A 25,265-nucleotide genomic window follows, 5' to 3' on the forward strand; every position below is an offset into this window, starting at 1 on the left:
GATGTTACAATAGTTTAGTTATTCCTATACGATGTGTAAGTGATGGAAACTATTTGCATGACAGATTCATACCGTCAGTGTTTCCAGAACTGCTCATTCCATCAGTACACAACTCTTTTTCTTTCCATTTCCAACCTTGTGGACAAGCAACTTAATGGCTTTGTGTTATGAAATGCAATACTGCTTATTATCATGATGATTATCATAAGTCACCCTTTAAGGCGGGGCATTTCAGAATTATTTACAGCAATTTCGGTTGTAGGCTATCATTTGTAATGCAATGGGTTACAACAATTGTGGTTATTATGCTGCAGTGACGAAGTAATCCACTACGTCAGGGGTCTTCAACGTTTTCCAGGCCAAGGACCCCCACACTGATGGAGAGATGGAGCGGTAGTCCTGGTCCTATAGTGCCATGTATAAATGTACCTTGTTGTTTTGCATTCAATACTAAGATATTCAAATAATACACAGGTTCATATATTCATGTTTTTATTTTAAACATGTGCAAGGTACAGTGAGTAGGGTGGCCATGCCACTGCCATTCATAAACATAACATAGTAAACTGATACCTGCCAAGATGAACAATGTCTATCAATTGCATGTAATCATGCATAAAAGCTATTCAAATAGACATTTTTAAAACATAAATGTGGAAACAAAAATTAGTGATGTTTGTTAGTGTCTTTCTTATCACTCCGCAATAGTCCGGTACCTTATCAACCCCAGCGTGTCCGGTTGCTAAGCGACGTCAACGTCTTTGGTGGACTATTTCTCTGCTGATCGCTTATTTTCCCGATAATGGCCAGAGTTCTGTATCCCTTACATAACAGCACTCTCTCTCTCCCAACAGTCTTGGCTGCGCACTCTCATCCAAATACGTATTGTTTGCGGCGGAGGAGGGGGTAGATATAAAGACCGGACGAGTCGCTGTGCTGTCCTTCTTCTAGATTGAAGGACCAGGCAGAGAAAAGCTCTCTCCTGCTGGGCTTTCATTAAAATCAAATACATAAAAATGTCGCAGCCAGTCCTGATGTGTCAGGTGTGCGCGAGAGACATACGAACGTACCTTACCACTTGTGTAAATGCCATTCGGATCGCATGATAGGAATAGATCTATTCCGATTAGAAATCGGATCAAAAGTGTCCATGTTAACGCGGCTAATGTGTATTTAAAGACATTTCAATTTGTGGAAAAAATTGCTGGGGGAATATAAAAAAATTGTCTAATCAACAAAAACTTTCGCGACCCCCCTGCAGTACCTCCGCGGACCCCCTAAGAGTCGCCGACCCCCTATTGAACACCTCTGCACTACGTGATACATTGCCAGTGTTCAAATGTAGAAGGAAAAGTATTTGATTGCCTTGGTTGTCATAAAGTCTTTCTAAAACCATCGAACGTTTTGAATTTCAGTGTCACTATCATTGGATATTCTATCCAAATGTGTAAACAATTTCTATAAAAAAAAAGCTAATGGCTAATATGTTTTTGACAGCCTATGCACATTGTTTTGGTCTTCGTAACGGTGGTTGTCGAGCTCGCTTCACTACTTTGAAATTCCGTTTCCCACTCAAATACTTAACTGTCGTCTTGACCGCAATTGGGGCATGATCTGGGTCTGTTTCCTTGAGTTAGGATGTGTTTACAACAGCTTAACCGCTTTGTGAGCGCCTCACACGAAGTGCGCGCAAACAGACGCCTAGTCGATGTGAATCATCCTCATCGTCGACAACATGGTCTTGATCTTACGCTTCTTCTGATGAAATAGCGCCGTCGATTCTCCAGTGTGTCCATTGACTATGCGGCTGGTAAGCACGTTTTATACATGCATTCGTTTTCACTCTTGCTGTTTGCCCCTAACAGGGAATGGTTGATAGGCTATAGACATAACTCAAGGTTGTGGGTAGAGTGTCAGTGGAAAGTTACAAAAGAACAACGTTTGGAAACGCTTTAGATTACAGCCTGCATCGTCGGGGATATTTTGTACTAACGGCGAACTAATTCAGTAGCCTACGCACCAATTGTAGGCTACCTGGGAACCAGATGGGAAGTTATGGGATACAGCTACCAATTATATTGTTGTTATTTTCCAACTACTGGGGTACCTAGCCTATTAGTACTGGGTTAATTCGACCTACTGAGCAATAATCCGGACGTTTGGGAGGAATTAAGAGAGCATTTTTGTACAGTATTATTAACTACTGGGTACCTACTTGGTAAATACGACCTACTGAGCAATAATACGGACGTTGGGGAGGAATTTAGAGAGAATCTATACTCTTATTATTATCTACGTATTATTTTAAGTTAAGTTAAGTTATCCTTTATTGTCCCTTTTTGGGGGAAGTTCTTTCTCTGCTTTTGACCCATCCGGGAGCCGGTGAACACATACACACTTGCATGTTCACACCGAGGTGTTACCTTGTCAGATGTCCACACACGGGGGCACACCCGGAGCAGTGGGCAGCCGCAGTGCAGCGCCCGGGGAGCAGGTGGGTGCACAACTACTCCCCCCGTCCACATTTTTGCCAACCGGTCGGGATTCGAACCGGTTACCGGTCCAACTCCGTAACCAGTATTTTTTGTTTCAAAATGCACTCATAACAAAAAGAAAGCCAAACTATGGTTCACTATTGGGGTTCTTCAAACAGCTAGTTCGGAACGGTGTAGGGGCACGGATACATGGAAACGGCTTGTGGAAACGGTCTCAGCTGCCGATATTCTCAAGCAAACTTGGCTACGGGTCTCTCAGTTGGAGGCTTCGTGGCTCCGTCTGCCGTCGGTGGACAGGATTCACCCACCGCTCCGAGGCGGCTCGCCTGTGACTCGGCGGTGTAATAGGTTGAATTCGTGAGAGTTTGAAGTCTTCTCCCTGACAATCGTGTTTGACTTAATTACAGCCCCTCAACCAACCGTCTCATCCGAGTTCGTCAAAAATCGACGCTTTTTTGGGGCTTTAGGCGTTAACTGCTGACGCAAAGGGCGTCCTTGTGCGTCTTCATTCGATGCAGGGGGTTTTCAACTCATTACTATGTAATCCCTCCACGGCGAACAGTGATAAGTGCGTAATCCTAAACCAAACCACTACTACCCTTAACCCTATGGGGTCAGAACAGTCTCATTAATAATGAATGCACAGAGGAGGATTCACAAATGTATTTTGTGATTTATACATAAATTACTCTCTTCTCACAAATACATTTCAATGCACACACAAATGGATATCGGTATGTATAAATGTAAAAAAAATCCCTATGCAAGAATAAGTTTCACAAACACATTTCTGATCCACACACAAATGTGTCTTATTTTAAATAAATTAAATATAAATCCATAAATATATGAATTAATTTTTTTTTTGCAATTTTCATAAGAAAATGTATTTGGATGTTGTTACATCTATATACAAACTTTTAAACTTGAATTTACAAGACGCTTTTCATTTGTGCACTTGTTTGCATTTGTGTGTGAACTGGTCCATATTTATATGTGGATTTTTGAGACTCCTGACGTGGCTGGATTCACATATGCATCTTTTTCAACAAGGCCAATCAGATGCCTCCCTCGTTTTCATCACATGACTGCAGTCCCGACCTCTGAAGAATAAGCCCAGCCCCCGAGGAAATAACATGGTGTTTTTGAATGATCGTACATAACAATCTCTTGGTGGCGAAGAAGTAAAAGCTGCTTCACGTTTATTAACTTATAACTTATTTTTGTATAGGGATTTATTTTACATTTATACATACCGATATCCATTTGTGTGTGCATTGAAATGTATTTGTGAGAAGAGAGTAATTTATATATAAATCACAAAATACATTTGTGAATCCTTCTCTGTGCATTCATTATTAACGAGACTGTTCTGACCCCATAGACCTAGGACCAACAACTGTTCAACAGGCCAACCCAGAGTGATAGATATAACAGAGTGGCGACACTTCCATTGGACTCCGTTGTAGTGTTTGTTGCCGCCTACTTCCAGAGGCGGGTAGGAACGCGCTACATTTACTCCGTTACAAGTACTTGAGTAACTTTTTGGATAAATTGTAATTTTAGGAGTAGTTTTATTGCAACATACTTTTACTTTTACTTGAGTAAATATTTGAAGAAAGAACGGTACTTTTACGCCGTTCCATTTGGCTACGTGACGGTCGTTACTTTGTTTTTTTTAGATCTTTTATTTTATTACATGCGAGATGTATTTCTATCACGTGAATAATTTAACCAATAAAAACATGATCAAATTATCTTGCCAATCAAATGCAGCCACTTGAGTCACATGACAAGTGTTGTCATAGCGCTCAACAGGGTCGCGCATTTTTTAAACATTTTAGTCGAGAAGTGATTCGAGAAAATGGATGAAACCGCAGATTCTGAGGATGAACAACCACACCCCTGGCCTCACATACAAAGTATGTTTGACTTGAAAAATTATAAAGAAAATAGCTACATCATGCGCTGCCTTCTTTGTGCGCCCAAACAAGTGGACATTTCAGCCTACAAGAACTCGACGTCAAACCTGAGAAAGCATGTTGCGGTAAGTTATCCCGTAGGGACGAGTACCTACCTACCTACCAGTTTTCGTCAAGATTCCTTTTGTACCCACCACTTAATTTTTTTTTTAGTTTAATTTAATTCAACTAGTTTTTTTTTAGTTGAATTATGTAAGGGATATCATATGTATAGAAGGCCGATCATTATCGGGAATATAAGCCCCTTCAGGGCGAACCGGACACCTCCACTTTGCGTCGGTGTCCGGTTCGCCCTGAAGGGGCTTATTTTCGATAATGTACGGCGACGTTCTACACATTATCCCGCTTATTACACGGCTACTTGCCAAAACGAAAAAATAACTTCACACGGTGTCTTTTTACAATGTATTTGTTACCAGCATTCGTAACGTTGATCAGCAGAGAAATAGTCAGCCAAAGACGTCGAAGTCGCTAAGCAACCAGCGTACTCGGTTGCTAAGTGACGTCAACGTCTTTGGCGGACTATTTCTCTGCTGATCTGGGCTTATTTACCCGATATTGACCGGCGTTCTATACATTATCCCTAAATTAGCACTGTATGCCCCATAACATTTCAATGTATTATAATTTGTTGGCATAATGTGTTCATTTTAATGGATAAATCTCTTATAGCCTCAGCCTATATTTTTCTGTCCACAGAGGGTTTACCCTAACAAACTGACGACGTACACAAACCTAATCGAGTCGAACAGAAAGCGAAAATCCTCCTCTTCTCATGAACCTGTGAACAAGGCCAATATCATAAGTTCCCTCACTAGCCCACAGAGGGTTACGCAAACAGCTTTAGACAAGCTATTGGTTAATTTTGTATGTGAAGCTGGCCAACCATTTTCTGTGGTTGAGAAACCATCCTTCAAGAGAATGATAGAAACTTTGCAACCTCAGTGTACAGTAATGACGAGGACAACATTATGTTCTAGAATACAGGCAGCTGCAAGCAGCATGAAGAGCATCATCATTAAAAAGTTGAGTGCTGTGAACCATGTAGCTACCACAACAGACTGCTGGTCTGCCAGACAACGTAGTTATCTAGGTGTCACCTGTCACTGGATAGACCAAACAACACTGGAGAGGCAATCTGCTGCATTAGCTTGTAAACGGCTCAGAGGCTCACACACGTTTGACGTTCTTGCTTGTGCATTAGAGGAAATACATTCTGAGTACAAAATCAGAGAAAAAGTGACTAGGACGACAACGGACAGTGGCTCAAACTTTCTGAAGGCCTTTCGAGTCTATGGGGAGGAGAGCGAAAACGTTGCTGAAGTACAGGAGGAGACAGACTCCATCATTGATGATGCATCAGAAGATGAAAGTGACTTAGAGGTGGACTATCAAGATGTATCTGCCATTCTAGGAGACGACACCGGCCTGGAGTACCAACTCCCAAAGCATCAAAAGTGTGCATGCCATCTTCTCAATCTCATATCAACAGTTGATGCCACAGCTGCAGAAGCTGGCAGCGAAACATACAAGAGGCTGTCGCGGTCTGCTTTTGCAAAGTGTCATGCTCTGTGGAATAAAACCAGCAGGTCAACCATGGCTTTTGAAACAGTGCAACGTGAGTGCAAATTGCAGTTCCTTCGACCCAACCAGACGCGCTGGAGCTCCTTGTTCTTCGCTGTAGAAAGGGTTGTCCGCATCCAGAAGGAACAAGGAGAAACAGCAATTCGAAATGTATGCACAGCATTGAAGATAAAGATGTAAGTTGGCAAATCCCACATTGTTTGTTAAAGTTTTGAAGAAAGGTATAAGCCTTGAAATGAAATAGTTAATTTGCTATTTTTATTTATTTTGTAATTCAAATGGCTGTCAGCTTGATCTGTACATCTTTTATAGGCTCAATCCAGCTGAGTTGGGATTCTTGGCTGAATATGCTGCTGTTGTGAAGCCTGTCACCCTGGCCCTCAACATCCTCCAGGGTGAATCATCAGTGCATATGGGCTTCCTGCTGCCAACAATTAACCTGTTGCAGGACAAGCTGAACAAGCAGGAGTCAGCTTGCAAAGTGTGTACACCACTTATAGACGCTCTGCAGCATGGGATCCAAAAACGCTTTGGAGAGGCAATGAAAGACCCTGAGCTGATTGCAGCAGCTATACTGCTACCAAGGTTCAGAGCATCCTGGACCACAGATGACTACATCCTCAAATCTGGTAATATACTTATATATCAATTCAAATCTAAATCAGTTAGCCTAATTATATTAATCAATATAACTACAGATTGACAAGAGCTAAAATCTCTGAGAGCTCTTAAGATTTAACACCAGCTGCTTGGCAGCAATAGAAAAGTAAAAAATAATGTGAAGAACTAATTCTTTTGAAAATAATGTATCTTGCCACAGGCCTTGACTACATTAAAAAACACTTGGACAGCAGCCTGGATGTAAATGCCGATGTCTCCTCCACCAGCAGCGATGAACATGACTTCTTTGCATCAATGAAGGCAGGATCAACACAAACAGGAGAGGTTGAGAGGTACCTTGCATGTCCATCCACTGGAGGCATGGATCTGTTACATTCGTTCCCTCAAATCAAGAAACTGTCATTAAAAATCAACACAAGTCTTCCAGCGTCTGCAGCCTGTGAGGGACTCTTTAGCCATGCAGGGCTCCTGTTCACAAGTAAAAGAACACAAATTCACTGCAAAAATCTGGAGAGCCAACTGCTGTTGAAGTTTAACAGTCACTTCAAAGAGTGATTATTTGAAGTCACACACTAACAAACAAACTCACACACACTCAGACACAAACTCACAATAACACAGACACAAACTCACACACACTCACAGACACAAACTCACACACTCACAATCACACAGACACAAACTCGCACACACTCACAATCACACAGACATAAACTCACACACACTGACAATCAAACAGACACAAACTCACACACACTCACAATCAGACAAGCTCAAGGAATTGGTTTAAAAATGTTTAGGTGCAAAATAATTGCAAGTTATTATTATTATTTGTTATTATATAGTTAACAGTTATAAGTGTATTGGTTTTAATGCATCTTTAGCCATGCAGGGCTCCTGTTCACAAGTAATAGATCTGCAATAATCTTTCACTGTAATAATCTTGAGATAAATTGAATTCATTTTAATTGTATTTAAAGGTTGATGTATTTAATTTTGCAAAGATTTAATTTGTTATTGTTTTAGTTCAAGGGTTATACATTTTATTTTTAAAGACCTTATTTATTTTATTTAAAAGGATGTTATTTGCATTATCTTTATTTGAACATTGCTGTTTTATATTTTGTTGGTGTCTATTTTGTACCGTTTGTGTTGCTCTGTTTATTTAAAAAATAAATCGGAGAAACTCAGTACTTGTACTCTTGAGTACTTGAGTAGTCTTTTCACTGCATACTTTTTTACTCTTACTTGAGTAATTATTTTTACGAGTACTTTTACTTCTACTTGAGTAATTATAATCTTAAAGTAACAGTACTTTTACTTGAGTACATTTTTTAGCTACTCTGCCCACCACTGCCTACTTCCGGGGTATGGAGCCTCGCATAGTTCCAAAACATCCATTTACGGCGTAGGAGATCATTCATTTCCATCGCTGGTCGTCGAGTAACTTCTGAGAATTGAGCATTAAATAGCTACCTCTTTTGAATTGTCAACTGTCTATATTGTATCAGAGGCCCTTTATGATGCATATACTGATATTTATTTGTATATGCACAGCGTAATTATGTATATATTTTTCTTTGTAGACGACCGATTGCCTGCTAGTTTGTTAGCTCGACTAACAAACTAGCGCGGCGTGTTTTGGAACTATACAGGCTTACATGAACCACGTGACCAGCCTGCCGTCGAGATCAGAGTGTCACAACTCTTCTCTCTATGGCTCTGGGCCAACCCAAAACTTTTCTTGAAAAAAAAACAAAAAACTGAAATGCTTTATTTTTGCAATGCAGCAATCTTTGTTGATATTGATGCTTGATCCGATTTGCGTTAAAGGGCTGTTATCTTCATGGATGACCGTGAAATTGCGGTAGCCTATAGTATTAGTAATTATCTCATAGTAGCCTAGGCTACAATTGAAAGCATCTTCTTTGTATAATAAGCCAAGATCAGTCTGTTTCTAATGATATCGAAATATTTTTGAAAACTTAAAACAGTTAAACAGAATTCTGAAATAGTCGGCCTCATGTTATATGGGCATAACTAAACTATGTGGGAAATATCCGAGGGGTAGAGGTGGGTAGAGGTGTTGCTGCATTGTCTTTACAACAGACAATAACGCAGCGATATCAAAATGAGCAGTTCTAACTGGAGAGAAGGTGAAGTCCGCGAGCTGCTGACCATCATGGGAGAGAAGGTGATGCAGTCGCATTTAACAAAGACTTTGAAAGATGGTGCGATCTACGAGAAAGACGAAGAGGAAGGTTCCTTCGTGCCAAGCCGCGACCGAACCGGCTTGGCAGTGTAAAAAGGCCTAAGGAGCGATCGTGGATCGGTCCGTCCTATGCACCGAAACTTTTTACAATGCAACAAAATATTTAAAGAGCATCAATCTATTATGCACAGATAATATAACAGTATATCAGTCAGTCATTTTTATTAGGTTAAACAAGGATTTGATAACGTTTTTAATTTAAGGACCACCCACAATTGGTCTGGCCCATCCAGAACTGGAATCCTAGCGCCGTGCCTGTCTCAGAGGTCCCATAGAGTGGCGAAGTCACGCTCCTTCCGGTAGAGCCCATGGGACCTATGAGATCGAAAAATATGAATGGGTTTCATGGAGAGAAAGTAATTATTTTCTGGTCCTAGTCTTTATATGCCCTTGATTACACATGTGTTTTGTGGATTTAACTGATAATTTTTCATGCAAAGAAAACTAAATAAATTTGCGAAGAAGTTTGATATTGTTAGGTTTTGTGTGAGGCCGCTTTGTGAACTACAGCTCTTCGCTGCTCTCGACACGAATGATATACGTCACCACCCGCACTTGGAACTCCATTACAGACATGGCGATCTCTCTGCTCCACTTCACCGCTTTTTTCCAAGGGGAGGATAAAAGCATCGAAAGAGGTGAAGACCATTATAAATCGGGGTATGTGGAGTGTTTCAGTTATGCCGATGGGGACAAGACCGATGATGTCGGTCTTGTCCACGCCAGTCGCAGGAAGCGTGACTTCACATACGAGACATCTAGTCTTTCTCATTGCGTTTTCTCTACAGCCTTTAACTGAACAATTGCACAATAAACTGTCAAACTCTTGACATGAACAATTATCATTTAAATCCACAAACAACATATGTGTAATCCGGGGCATATAAAGACTCGGACCAGAAAATAATTACTTTCTCTCCATGAAACCCATTCATATTTTTCGATCTCATAGGCCCCATGGGCTCTACCGGAAGGGGCGTGACTTCGCCTCTCTATGGGGGTCTACCGGAAGGGGCGGACTAACAAGCACTATGACATGCAGAAGAGTCGGGATATGACGTAGGGTCTAAGTTCGCAAGAGGTGGGATAAGTGTGACTGCTGTCACTGTAGTTTGATTTGATTTGACCATAGAAAAAAAAAAGGCAGAACAGGCAGAACTCATCGAGATCATCTAAAATGTTGCTAAAATGATGCATCATATATTCCGTTGCATCCACAGAATCCGAAGCATCGATCGACGACGGATTGGAGCATGACTTAGAGACAAATAGAAGAAATGACGAAGAAGAAAGGCGTTGCGAATGACTGCGTTACCGGAGGAAGCGAGTGTATTTTTTTGCTTCATTTCACATATAACTAACACTTGGACAAATGTAGTTGATTTCTGTGTTTAACTGAGAAAACAGGGAGTGGAAGGACGGGACCCTATAATATTCAGCTGACTGTTGTCAGTAATAATAATAAAAATAACATTTTCTATACACGTGCAGCTGTGAACTCATTTATTAGGTGAGTGCTGCATGCAGCGCTCAACTATTGTTCTTCTCAAGGTGCTTGCATACCGCCGCGCAGTAGGGGTCAGTGCGGAGAAAGTTTCAACACGGGGAAAGCTGAGTGGTAGGGCAAAATCTGTGCGCGTTCACCTGGGCGGCAACTGCTTCCTGGTCCAACAGCCGCTTTTGTAACCGCCTCCCCTCTGCCGCCCTTCCCTCATTGAAATAAATGGAGGCAGCGAGTTGCCGCACGGTGGTGTGAAACCAGCTTTAAAGGTGCTTGCACACCGGCGCGTGGCATCCGCCCTTATAACCGCCTCGCTGCCGGAGGGTTCAGTGTGGCGGTGTGAAGGGCCAGGCGTTTTCAAAAGCGGCTGTTGTTGCTGCTGCTGCAGCCGAAAGTTGCAACACGGGGAAAGCTGAGCGGTAGGGCTTTCGTAACAAAATCTGTGGGCGGCAACCACTTCCTGGTTTTCAGCCGCTTTTGTAACTGCCTCCCCTCTACCGCCCTTCCCTCATTGAAATGAATGGAGGCGGCGAGTTGCCACGCGGCGGTGTGAAAGCAGCTTTAGGTTTATTAGGTGAGTGTTCAATGCAGCGCTCAAATATTGTTCTTCATAAGTTCTATTCTTTATTTCCTCTTTATAGTTCTCTAAAAACTTTTGGACCTATTTCCTTCCTCAATTTTACACCTAGGGACTCCATTCATTCAAAATATTTTATACTTAAGATATTCTACTTTATAATACTATCTTTTTTTTTTTAACATGGGAGTCAATGGTACTTCAACTGTTTAAGACTTAACTAAATCAATTTTCAACCGTTTATCTTTGTTCAAACCATTTAACAAATCTACACACTCGTATCTAAAATAATATTTAAACAGAATTTCGATATCATTTAAATTTCTTCAGAATCACAGTTTTAGTTTCATACCGGCCTCGTTTTCAGCTGTTTTTATTGAAAACGTCTGCCCATTCTGACACTCCTACTACTTAAGACATCGTAACTCAATCATTTTTCAACCGTTTACCTTCGTTCAAACCATTTAACAAATCGACACACCGGCGTCGTTTTCAGTGGGTGTCATTGTTTACGTTGACGCTGGAGCATGAGGACGTTCAGCAGTGTTGCCAGATTGGGCGGTTTTTCCCGCTCTATTGGGCTACTTTTAATCACGTACTGGCTCGCTATACTCTCAAACACACACACACACACACACACACACGTTGTAACGAGGGATGGTGCAGGTCAAGGTTAGCATTAGCTCCGGTTAGCATAAAGTAGAAGGTAGGCAACAAGTAGGAGTAACCACCGGTACTTTTATTATATAACTGGGACCATATTACGCCAGGTCTCCACTCCCTAAGAAGGGAGACTAAACTGAAGACGGCAGTTACTCGTAGAAGAGCGGAGGAGCACGCGCACTTCTTCAGACTCAACGTTATCTTGTATAACAAACAAAAAGGGAGGCGCCACCTAGTGGCGCTACATGTTATAGACCTGACTGTTGCATACAGTGGGGCAAAAAAGTATTTAGTCAGCCACCAATTGTGCAAGTTCTCCCACTTAAAAAGATGAGAGAGGCCTGTAATTTTCATCATAGGTATACCTCAGCTATGAGAGACAAAATGAAAAAAAAGAATCTAGAAAATCACATTGTCTAATTTTTAAAGAATTTATTTGCAAATTATGGTGGAAAATAAGTATTTGGTCAATAACAAAAGGTCATATCAATACTTTGTTACATGCCCTTTGTTGGCAATGCCAGAGGTCAAACGTTTTCTGTAAGTCTTTACAAGGTTTTCACACACTGCTGCTGGTATTTTGGCCCATTCCTCCATGCAGATCTCCTCTAGAGCAGTGATGTTTTTGGGCCACACGGACTTTCAACTCCCTCCAAAGATTTTCTATGGGGTTGAGATCTGGAGACTGGCTAGGCCACTCCAGGACCTTGAAATGCTTCTTACGAAGTCACTCCTTCGTTGCCCGGGCGGTGTGTTTGGGGTCATTGTCATGCTGAAAGACCCAGCCACGTTTCATCTTCAGTGCCCTTGCTGATGGAAGTAGGTTTTCACTCAAAATCTCACGATACATGGCCCCATTCATTCTTTCCGTCATACGGATCAGACGTCCTGGTCCCTTGGCAGAAAAACAGCCCCAAAGCATGATGTTTCCACCCCCATGCTTCACTGTAGGTATGGTGTTCTTTGGATGCAACTCAGCATTCTTTCTCCTCCAAACACGACGAGTTGAGTTTTTACCAAAAAGTTATATTTTGGTTTCATCTGACCATATGACATTCTCCCAATCCTGTTCGGGATCATCCAAATGCTCTCTAGCAAACTTCAAACGGGCCTGGACATGCACTGGCTTTAGCAGGGGGACACGTCTGGCACTGCAGGATTTGAGTCCCTGGCGGCGTAGTGTGTTAGTGATGGTAGCCTTTGTTACTTTGGTCCCAGGTCTCTGGAGGTCATTCACTAGGTCCCCCCGTGTGGTTCTGGGATTTTTGTTCACCGTTCTTGTGATCATTTGACCCCACAGGGTGAGATCTTGCGTGGAGCCCCAGATCAAGGGAGATTATCAGTGGTCTTGTATGTATTCCATTTCCTAATAATTGCTCCCACAGTTGATTTCTTCACACCAAGTTGCTTACCTATTGCAGATTCAGACTTCCCAGCCTGGTGCAGGTCTACAATTGTGTTTCTGGTGTCCTTTGACAGCTCTTTGGTCTTGGCCATAGTGGAGTTTGGAGTGTGACTGTTTGAGGTTGTGGACAGGTGTCTTTTATACTGATAAGGAGTCCAAACAGGTCCCATTAATACAGGTAACGAGTGGAGGACAGAGGAGCCTCTTAAAGAAGAAGTTACAGGTCTGTGACAGCCAGAAATCTTGCTGGTTTGTAGGTGACCAAAAACTTATTTTCCACCATAATTTGCAAATAAATTCTTAAAAGATCAGACAATGTGATTTTCTGGATTTTTTTTTTCATTTTGTCTCTCATAGCTGAGGTTTACCTATGATGAAAATTACAGGCCTCTCTCGTCTTTTTAAGTGGGAGAACTTGCACAATTGGTGGCTGACTAAATACTTTTTTGCCCCACTGTATATTTTTGTATAACAGCACTTAGGTTAGTAAACAAATCACAACAACCAACATGAATTTGAAGTTTTATTCATGAAAAAATGTGAACTATTTACAAAAATAAACTGTGTAGGGTGCGTTTGTTAGAGTCAAAATAGTCACAGCCAGTGGCGATTTTAGCCTGAAATTTCTGGTGGGGCAAATTTATATGACGTCATATTACGTCACAAAAATAGAGGTAGCTGATTATTATAACAGTAGGCCTACGTATATAGACCAGTCAGGTATACTATGGGCTGCATTTTGAGTGCCAGCAGGGAGCAGACATCCTATTTCAAATACATTTCACATGCTTTAGCGCTCAGTACGACACAAAGATGTTGCCTATAATAATAATAATAATAATATTGCATTATATTTTAAACGCACTTTTCGTTCCAAAGAATCTCAGAGCGCCAACATGGTACGCACTATAATATAGCATTAAAGTAAAACAATTAGACAGACACATAGCTTCAATAACTTCCATAATTTATTAAACAAAAAAGACGATCTCCTTCAGCTCAAAAAAAAGAGATAAAAAAAGGTTTTGACTCACCAATGCCGATCACTTAAAAAGGAAGTTGGCTCGACGGTTCTTTGCTTGAGCAAACCTCTCGATTACTTTGTCGTTAAAATCCAGCAGTCCATTAATGAAGGTGTTTTCAATAGAAAGCATGGAGAGGGCGTTCAGTCTCTTCTGTCCCATCGTGTTCCTAGTGAAAGTCTTTATCCTTTTCAGCGTTGAAAAGTTCCTCTCAGACTCCGCAGACGTCATGGGGGTTGTGATGATGATGCTGAGTAGAGTGCAGGTTTCAGACAAGGCCTCTTGCAGGTTGTTGTCGTCGTGAATGGCTTTGAACAGCAACAGTGCAGATTTCCCTGTGTGCAGCTCAGTGTGTCCGTAAAAAAGAGTCAGCTAAGTTTGCAGCTTCCCCTCGTTCATCAGAGCTGTGGGCCAGAGCTTGATAACACAGGCGAGTTGGGCCTCCGGGAATGACTTAACAAACTTTGGGAACAGTGTGCAGTCCACCAGTTGTGCGGCAATAAGATGGTCACTCTGTAAGAACCGGTCCTCCACTTGCGCAATCATCGAATCACAGGCCTCCTTCATCACGGCAGGCGTATTTGTTTTCCTGCGCTTTGATGTGCCCGGCTCCTCACTGGCTTGGTTACCAATCTCATCTGTTTTCTCTCTGATTTCTTTCACGTGCACTTTGAAATTCTCCACTGCACGATTCACCCCAGATGCGTCAATCTCTCTTTTCTGTAGTATGCCATACAAAACATCCACTTCTGGCATAACTCTGGCAAAGAACTCCAGCAGCTGGAGAAACGTACGGTCCCGCAGGTGAATGGAGAGGCCGAATGCCTCGCTGATGGACACCTTGTCCCATCCTGGTTTAGTGCGAATGTTATCCAGACACTCCAGTATATCTTCGCGAGTTTCCCATACCACATTCACGGTCCTGCTTTTAAAATTCCATCGGGTGCCGGGTGGCCGCGGGATCCGCCTGTCCGATGTCTCTGCCAGAGCAGCCGATCTTTTCGGTGAGGTGGAGAAGAACGTGGCAAATCCAGACAGATCAGCAAAGAACACCTTCAGCTCACTGATCCTGGATGCACATACTTGCTGCAGAGTTAGGTTCAGCTGGTGTGCGTAGCAATGTACAAATATTGCGTTTTTGTAGCTTTCCTTAATAAGTACTTGCACGCCGCCTACACTGCCACGCATAACCGCTGCCCCATCATAGGTTTGGGCTATGAGCTTGTCAGTCAGTCCCAGTGGGTCGAGGACATGTTTCATAGCAGTAGAAAGGCCAATGGCAGTTTTGTCCTTCACTTCAATGAACTTAAGAAACCGCTCTGTGACGCTGCTGTCCACCATGTATCTCAGGACTATGACCATTTGCGATTTGCATGAGGCATCAGTGGTCTCATCCGCCTGGACAGCTACAAACTGGTCCCGCAATTGCTTGGCCACCTCACACCTGTAGACCTCAAACATGCAACCCAGGAGTTTGTTCTGAATGGTGCTTGATGTCCCCTTGAACGTAGGCTCCGAATCGTAGTGACGTCTCAGCCTGGTGTCGCCCTCGCACATCGTTTCAAAAATGCACCTAAAAATGCCTGGGTTTACAGAGTCGGCTGACTCATCGTGACCACGCAGACCCAGTTCACACTTCCCACACAGCTTTAGGCACGATATCAGTCTCCCCAGTACATATCGGTTTTCCTCCGCCTGCTTGTTGTGCTCTAAAATGCTCCGCTGATAAGCACTGTCCAGCTGTGCCATGATGTTGACCCGTCCCAATAGTCCCAATTTCATGGCGCAATTGATATGAGCTTTGCTACTTTCATGCTTTACCGTTCTTTCCGCCAGATGCTTCAGGTCTTTAAAGCCATCAGTGGTCCAAACTGAGTCTGCGTTAGTGGTATTTCCAAAAAGAAGGCATGGAAAGCAAAACAGTGCTCTTTTTGTTGTGCTCGCAGTTAGCCATGTCTTTGTTTCAAACCACTCCATCTTTAAATTTCGGTTCGTTTTCTCACCAGGCTGGTTCAGAATGAAGTCGTCTGGTCTGTGTGGTCCCAAACGTTTTATTTCTAAATTTTCTTCCTGCGGCAATGTGCTGAATTGCACCCTCAGCAAATAATCTACGTTATTCATTGTTATTCATTAATTAAAAAAACTCTTTCAAAATTGTGTAAAATCTATCGATAGCGAACTCTCGTAAGTCTCCTGTAACTCCTGATCTCACTCTCACTGTATGTTTTTTTTGCTTAGTCTCGGGGTAGAGAGTTCTCGCGGGTTTCGCATTATCCCAGTCTACATTACGTAGAATACGTAGATTACGCAGTTAACGTCTAGGGGCAAATTTGAAATTGCCCCTAGCCTCAATGTTAACTTTGGCCGGTGTGGTTCGCGCTCATTGGTGTTTCTATGGTAACGGTGGGGCAGCGTGGGTCTTTGCCCCTCCGGAAACAGGAAACGGAAATATAGACATAACGTAAGCAAGCACACAGGCAGTAGAACACACAAATCAAATTACTCCAAAACAAGGCAATAATGCTTGTGAGTCAAGTTTATTCACACAAATATGTATGCTACTTTGCATATAAAAAAATATATATAGTTTGCCACGAAGTAGGAATGGATTGAGCCTTCTGCTCAACAGCGCCATCTCGTGGGTCTGGTGGGGCACTGCCCCACCTGCCCCTAATGTAGAAACGCCACTGGTCACAGCTCATCTTGAGCATCTACTGTCTTGTCATCTTGTGCTGGGTAATTAGCTCTGATGGCCTGGACAACACAGGAAGCCGATGCTGTCTAAGAAAGAAAGAGAACGACATTAGAGAACAAATAAAAATTATGCCTTGAGTAGCCTATACAGCATTACACAGACTTCAAGCTAACGTAACATAGTCTATGCTCTGCCAATAAGATCGGCTACTTTCAGATAGCTACATTGTCACGTTCCCCGGGACTTAAAACTATTGTAGCCAATGTGTTAGTAAAACACTTACTCTATGCTCAGATGTCTGTTTCTCCCAGCGGGCTTTGGCTGGCGTTTCCAGTCAACAGGTCCGGAAATATGTGTCCAATACCCAACTGTTCAGATGAGGCGTGAAGCCTGGGTGAGAGGTTACACACATGGCCCCCCCCTCGCCAGATTCAGCCATTTATTCTAGAAGAAACTGGCGTCGCTGAAACTCACTGCAGCACAGGGACTCTGTGTCAGTGTCTATAGGCGAACAGAGCAAACCGGCGCGCTCCAGCTCCTCGTCCTCGGCAACAGGCAAGGCTTGTTCAGCTACAGCCGCCGCAGCCTCCTCCTCTAGTTGTGTCAGTTCTTCCTGGCTGTATTCTGGCTCGTACAAATAGCCCTGAATGTCCAAATCCAACAATTGATTTTCCAAATCCACTTCGGCTGTTTCACATCACAAATTTGTTCTCGTGGGGAAGAAACATGGCGGACATTGTGTTTACATCTCTACATGAGCTCCCGCCCCCCCTCATTCCTTATTGGTGGGCTCACAAGTTTGCGGAACCAGTGGTTTGTAGTCCTCGGCCCTTCTAGCAGGCAAGCAAAGTTCTCCCGAGATGACGTCAAACGCGTCATTTGACGTCATCTCGGGAGAAATTAGATCAGGAAAGCTGGGCCAAGGGAAGACTGGGTTAGACTGAGGGAAATAAAACTATTTTTATATTACAATAGCGATTTTATAATGATAGAATGCCGGTTCTGAATGGGTGAAGTATCCCTTTAATACTTTGTTGAACAAGATGTCCAATGCAATGTCTTGCAAAACCCTATTAAAAAGTCAGCCTGCGGTCCAGTCTTGTTACTTATTTTATTTGTAACAATTTTATTTTATAACAATCGGTCCATTACATGAATGTAAAAGGAGGTAAAAGGATGTTGCAAATGTTCATGTGAACATTTGCTTTACATGTACAAACTTGTAAAATACATATGCGCTACATGTGCTTTACATGTGCAAAAAAGGGTGAGACAATATTTGAGAAACATTTAAAGTCATTAAAATGTTAAAATATTTATGTCTGTCACAGGCTTGTAATAAGCCCTTCTATTAATTTAAGTCTGCCCATTCAATTATTGGATGGCCTACCTCCCTGTCTACCTACCTACCTGGCTACCTGCATGCACAAGGCTAGGGGGACCTATTGCTCAAGCATAGTGAGCTACTCTTTTTGTTGGATGCTTTCTGTCTGGCTTCTCCAATTTGCCTATGCTTGCTTTAAACCCACTGACCATGATCTGCTGCCTCTTTGTTAATCCCTCCACCTTTCATTTCTCATTTGCTATACTTGTTCTATTTCTGTCTTTCACACATGCATCCAGTCAGTGCGTTTACATGAACCCAACAACCATTTCCTTCTCAACCACATCCATTTGACCATGTAACCTTTGTGAAATGAACCTTGTGGCTAGCTTCAGCAAGTTGAATGTGTTTTATGTCCTGCTTTTGTCATCAGATCATCATCATGCACAGTTATCTTCAGTGCCTGCATCATGTGAAGACTTTCAAGACGAAAAGTAAGCTCCTTTCCCAAAATCCACAATCGTATATCTGATATATCGTCTTGTTCTGTTTAGGGATGGGTCAAAATATCAGATTATTCGATAATTCGTTCCCGAGGGTCAAAGTCGATTTTTAACATTTGGGCCGCTAAATTTTTTTCCCATTCAAATAAACAAGAATTAATGGACGGAACTTATGTTGGACACCTCGAAGAGCATATAAATTTAGATCATTCATTTATATTTTTATACGTTTTACAATCCAAATATAACGTTTTTCACAAGCCATAACTTTGTTTCCCTGGTAACACCTGAGGGTTTGACTAATTCCTGCAACATTCATTACCCTACCGTAAGGTTCTTATTCAACGGAAACATTGTTCACTCCATTAAATTGGACGGACCTTATCTTCGACTTGGCAACGGGATGTATTCTAGTCCGCTCAGCTATGAAACAGAGAGCTAACGTTATGCATTGTACATATTTATAATTCAAAATTCGTCCAAGCCTTTATACCACGGATACTATAGAGTCTAGAGCATATAACCGCGTTGTCTGATTACAGTTTAATTCATTTTCCACAATTAACCAGCTCTCGTTTTGAAGACCGAATCACCGCGCCATTCTTTTGGGAATTGCGACGGTCTATACTTACAACATAAAGTGTACATATTTATAATTTGAAATTCGTCACTTTATACCACAGATACTATAGGGTCTATAGTAGTGCTTAATTTGTAAAGTGGGAGGTCCCACAATGCAGAGGGGGTTGATCCGGCGACTTAGTACGGTGGTTAGAGGTAATGGAACAAAAAAAGAAATACACTGCCTACTAGGGTTGTGCCGATGGACGATGTCATCGTCCGTCGTGATGGCTGACTGACATCACGATGGAGGGCCACCATCGGGATGCCACGCCCCCCCACCCTGTCAGACACACACTAATCCTAGTCTCTTATGTAGTTAACCTAAATACCTTGCAGGGATTGCTCTGTAAATTAAATGGAGAATATAACGATGCATATGCATGCTATTTTAAATACGGCTGCCAGAAACGTGAAGTGTTAGTCTTCCGCGATCTGATCGCATTTCTCGAGGCGGATTACACAGTGCCATGTTGCCAAACTATGACTGCGGCTTGAGAAAATGTACTGCGAAGCAGCAGTCTCCCTCCGTGAGATCCTGTCCTTAGCGGAGAAAGTTGCCATCACCACCGATGCTTGGAAAGCGTTGATTACGGAGTCGTGCGTGACCATGACTTTTTTACTGACTGGGTTGTGCAGAGTGCGATCCTGCAGACCCGCTCAATACCAGAGAGGCACACTGTGGGAAGCTTGAATTTTCGTTATATTTAAAAACGTAAATATCTGTTTTAGTGTGTGTATGTTCAATTAAATGGTTTTATATCTTAAACAAATTCCGTTGCAAAGAGGAGGCGCTGTTACATATTTTAAGCATATAAGCTGCCCCCACATAGCCAAAAGGAAGCAGGATCAAACATATAAGCTGTAATTACTATAAATAGCCACAAGGGGAGCAGGACCAACATATAAGCTGCAATAACTACTCCAGCCACAAATGGCAGCACCTTTAGACAGGTGAGGAAGCTGGAGCCAATACGTCACATAGGCCACGCCTACTTGACACAAACAGGGAGCGGGAGTCAGATGAGGTCAGAGACATATGGCAGCCCCATTGAGAGACCCGGGGGAAGAGCCCAGGGGGAAGTCCCCCGCAGCTGGAAGATAAGCGCTGCGGTTTTTCTCTCCACGCGTGTTAAATACAATTCCCTCCTTTTGCTTCATAGTTACCATACTGAAATACTTTAACAAATAAAGTGAGTTATAAGCGACCCGGATTGAACTACTTTCTTCAAGAACACGACAGCGCGCAGGATCAATATCCTAATTAAAAAGATTTAGTCGGCCAACGCTGACACATTTTGCAGATTGTAAATTTACATGAGATATTGTAAACGTTCACAATCCTGCTCTGTGATATTTAATTTATCCGAATTTCTATTAACTTGTGCGTGGCGCACACGCATGTGGTCATGCATGGTAACCGTTTTTTCCTCTGCTTGCTCCTCAGATGCAGCGAATTTCAAAAGTGTCGGCCGTGGTTTGTTGGCCCGCAGCTTTTCAGTGCGTCAACAGATCTCCGACACTTTCAAATTATGTTAAATCTTAATAAACAACATGAAATTCTTGGGATTTGTTCTGTAAAGTAATATATGCATAATATTGTTTTATTTTAAACCATTTTTTATTTTTTTCATGAGAGGTACTGGATCTGCCCAAATAAGTACCGGAACACAGGGAGGCCAAAATTAAGAGTTGCCGGATCTTGTTCCGGCAGGATCCGGCTCAAATTAACCACTGGTCTAGAGCATATAACCGTGTTTTCTGATTACAGTTTAATGCATTTTTCACAATTTACCAGCTCTCCTTTTGAAGGCTGAACAGACAATTTGACTTGAATTTTGAGTTGTTTTTTTGCGTTATCAGTTGGGTGGTATGAACGAATAATCGATTATTCGTTCATACCACCCAACTGATTATTCGACCATGTGAATTATTCACTATGTGAATAACTCAACCCTAGTATACCATAGTTCTGTTTCACATGCTAATCTGACATTCATTGTCAGTTGTATTTCTCCTCGCTGTTTGAGGAGAAAACCTTCATAACAAATACTGTGTATCAAACTTAAATGGCTTGGGAATACACTTTAACTCCTTCAAGTGTTTCCTAACATATGTACCTCTTTCAAACGTCTTCAATGAACTTCAAATTAATGTGGTTTCTCTTATATCTTTTGTGTAACATGCTGGCCTTTGCACGTCTTCTTTCCATCTAGAATTCTGGTTCGTGCTACTACTGGTGTTCCTGTTCATTTACTTTGCTACTTCCCACCTCTCCTACCCTGTTATATCGAGGTAAACAAACACCCTGTCAGCGCCGGGAACAAGTTCTCTACTTTAATTAATCCTTAATATTATATTATCACCATACCTGGGGGTAAACTTTTCTTGAACGGTTCTGGGATAGTTATTATCCACAGACTATCTGAGAAAGAAAGCTGAATCCTAAAGACAATATCTGTTCATTAGTTAGCTTTATCTGAAAACATTGTACATTGCTTTGGATAAAAGTGTCTCCTAGACTGACTAAAGATCAGAATGGCCTACCAGGCTGAGTATGAAGGAAAGTTTCACTGGGTGGATTAAGTCATGGGTGGATAATAGCTTCAAACATAATTCTTCAGCAAAGCAGTGAAAACAAATTTCACAGGTTTAAATAGTGAATTTAGTGGGGGGTATTAAGCACATTTTCGCGCAAATTCACCTAAAAGTGCCAAATTTGGCACAGATGTAGCTCAGGTCATACTGAAATGATTCAGCTAGGTCGCCGGAGCCAGTGACCCTTGGGGCCAAGATGGCAGCCAAATCCAATATGGCCACCACCTGAAAAGGGTTCTGGCCATAACTTTTGAACCACATGAGTAACAAATACAAACTTTATATCTTTTTCAGCTTAATTGGTCATGGGAAACACATAGGAAGGTTAATATTTATGACCTGGTGCATCTGGACCTCTTATTCCTCCAATTCCAATATGGCCGCTGTCCAAAAAAGCAGTTTTGGCTGTAGTATGGGGCCTTACACCCCATTGTTCGCGCAAATTCATCTACATGCACCAAATTTGGCACAGATATAGCTGAGGGCATACTGAAATGATTTAGCCAGGGCGCCCAAGCCAAACTTGATGTCTATTTGGTCATAGGAAACCCATTAGAATAGAATACTTAAATTAATGATTGGGTATATCAGGACCCCCCAAATTCCCTAAATTCAATATTGCCGCTGTCCGAATAAGATTTGGGCAGGAAATTTTGAACCAAATGCGCTACAAATGAGGATGTGGGGCCCTACTTTAACGGTCTGAAACGCAAGTGAGAAGCGCCAAGCGCAAGTAGCTTTGTGGGCGGTTCTATAGCGATGTCGCTAGTTTACCAGCGCAAAAATGACTCTTGCGGCCGGCGCAAATCTAAAAAGGGTTGGTCTGAAGTAGCCTAATTACCTGTAGGTGTTGTTTGGTTGTAACTTACAATAAACCAATGAGAGTGCCAGCTCCCATCCCCTTTAAGAGCCATGAGCGCATTTGAATCTGACGAATTGATATTTTGACAGCGCGTCTGCAGTCTCCAATGAGACAGATGCACATGAATTTCAAACTTCAAATGGCTCAGTTTATGGCCAAATAACATGGCCTAATTCACACATGGAATAAGGTTTTCTTCCACAACTTCAGAAATACTGAGTCCTCAAATAAATTTTGGCAAAGAAAACTTAACACACATATGATATGCAGTAACTGTGGTTCTATTTAATGATATACGCAATACATTATAAACATTGTTTCTTATCAGTATCGTATGCATTATCGTTATCGACTTGTGTTCCTAATATGCATGTGTCCCCCCGTTAATAAAAAACAATGTTTTCTCACGATCAAATACTCATCAATCCTAAAAGTTATGGGCATGTACACGATGTCTGTGTCAAGAATATATGTGTTTGCTGTACAGAGTTTGCAGATGCATTGATTTAAAAGTACAACTTATTACCGCTGTATCAGCTGTTCTTTCCCAAATAATTTACCAAGAATGTGTGGCTAGGTAGATGAGAGAAGCAAAGTGTATGCGCGAGGTGCACAAGCAACATAATGCATGCGCCCTTAAAATAGCATCTGAACAACGCACCACTGACTTTAAACCAGGTATTTCCTGGTTTGTGGCGCAAGTGGTTTCTGAAACTACAAAATAGCACCAGGGAACGTTTGCGCCAGAACACACCTCCTCCTTTCGCCGAACAGCCCCTTTAGGCGCAAGATCATTCCCTAATTTACTGACGCGTGGCGCAGGAGGGAAAAGAACGCTTTGCGCCAGTTGCAAACTAGCAACGACACATGCGCCAGTGATTAAGTCAATTGCGCCGGATGCAAGATAGGGCCCGTGGTGTCTATTTTTTGTCTATTGACCACAGGTCCATTGGCATATTTAAATTTATGCTTGTGTAAGTCTGTAACGTGTATTCATTCAAGACTGTGGTTGAAAAACCTTTTTTACCACAACTTTGAAGATTATTCTCAGTGTTGATTAATTTCCTTATAAAAGTGAAATGCTTTCAGTGTACCACAGGTGAATACATTCAAAGTGTAATCATATATGAAAGAATAAGACAACTATTATTGCAAGGCAATATTTATATTATGTCAAATTGTTAAAAGAATATAGTAAATTTGTCCAAAACTCTTAAAGGTTTGCTTAGCATAACAAAAAAACAGCAATAACATAAAATACAACAGTGATTTCTCATGGTCTCTCACATGAATTAACATTATCACTCACAATCACTGGATCACTCATGGTCTCTACCATCATTGTTTGTACAAGCACCCTTACATGCACATATAGAAGTGCAACAAACTCCGGCTTTACAGCATCTGCAGTGCCCTCTACATGCTTTCTTGCAGCCACAGTGGAAGAGAATGGTGCAGACTTTACTGGCGTCTCCAATAATAGTCCAGTAAGGTTCCCAGGTCTTGTTCGTAGAGTCCCGATACCATCCCCATGCATTGAACTCTGGGATATCTTGCTGGACAGCAGTTGCCTGATTCCAGTAGAAGCTGGCCTGCAGCAGTGCTCTTTTAATGTTCTGAATCAGTGCAGCTTGGGTGGGAGGCAGGTTCTCGAGAGACTTGTTACCATTCGAGAAAAGGTGATGTCTAGCTTCATCTATGCGGCTGGAACCACAGCTCTTGCTGTACATGATGACAACCATACGCTTCAGTCTTTGGACATGGCCGTCATTGTTGATCTGTTCAGGGTCCGAGGTGAGGGTAACCAGGGATTCTGTGAGATCTGGTGTTGCCTCCCAAGCTGCCCATGCACTCTTTTTCCCATGGCCCAGGAATGCTGAGGTTTTTTCACAGCCTGTTAAAGCGAGGAAGAGTGGTAAGGCCAGTGACTTCTGGGGACCAAGATTCTTGCTGATTTCATGAGCAGGAATGTCCCTATAGTTTTTTCCATCTGCAAAGCCGATCCAGAGCTCTGTGAGGCCGAGTGTGTCGAAGAAGCGGATGGCAAGGATGACAACATCGCTGTCGACAGTCCGGACAAATGCCTTTTTATGGCCATTGGCCCCAGCATGTGCAATATGCAGGAATATTCTTGTATCTGCTTCTGGATGATTACAAGGCTGAAGGGCAGACATGTCATACCCTGGTCTGTTGGAGAGTACAGCATCTTTCTTGGTGGAAAGCAGGAGTTTACCTGACATGCCATGCTTGGTTATATCTTCACTGATATATACAAATAGTTCTTCCTTGTTGTCCTCATTTTTCAGGAAGTCACTGTTCCAGTTACTGGATATGTATCGAACACAATATCCAATCGCGTGACAGATTCATAGCTCATGTGTGACCTCACAAACCCAGCAATATTGGTGTTAACATAGTCATGAAATGTTTTCGCAGTAGTTGGCCCGACCATTTGGACCATTACAGCACCATCAAGCACAACAACATTTGCATCTCTAGCTGCTGCTACATGTTTTTTTTTCACCTTCACGCATTCAAGA

The 25,265-nt window shown here is 42.2% G+C and overlaps 1 protein-coding gene across 2 annotated transcripts in view; it reads left to right on the forward strand.

The window, feature by feature from the left end:
• Positions 1-1,685: 1,685 nt before the first annotated feature.
• st3gal4 (ST3 beta-galactoside alpha-2,3-sialyltransferase 4) overlaps positions 1,686-25,265 on the forward strand; it is a 47,594-nt gene continuing 24,014 nt past the window's right edge. The window contains exons 1-3 of one of the 2 annotated variants that reach the window (XM_079731639.1): positions 1,686-1,810; positions 18,575-18,635; positions 21,482-21,560. In XM_079731639.1, the coding sequence (XP_079587765.1) occupies positions 1,802-1,810; positions 18,575-18,635; positions 21,482-21,560 (149 nt within the window). In that variant the 5' untranslated portion in view covers positions 1,686-1,801. The remainder of the gene's footprint in view (positions 1,811-18,574; positions 18,636-21,481; positions 21,561-25,265) is intronic. The other variant, XM_079731640.1, reaches the window with a different exon arrangement.

Source organism: Pollachius pollachius (genome assembly GCF_949987615.1).
Source record: "Pollachius pollachius genome assembly, chromosome: 3".
NCBI classification, from domain to species: domain Eukaryota; kingdom Metazoa; phylum Chordata; class Actinopteri; order Gadiformes; family Gadidae; genus Pollachius; species Pollachius pollachius.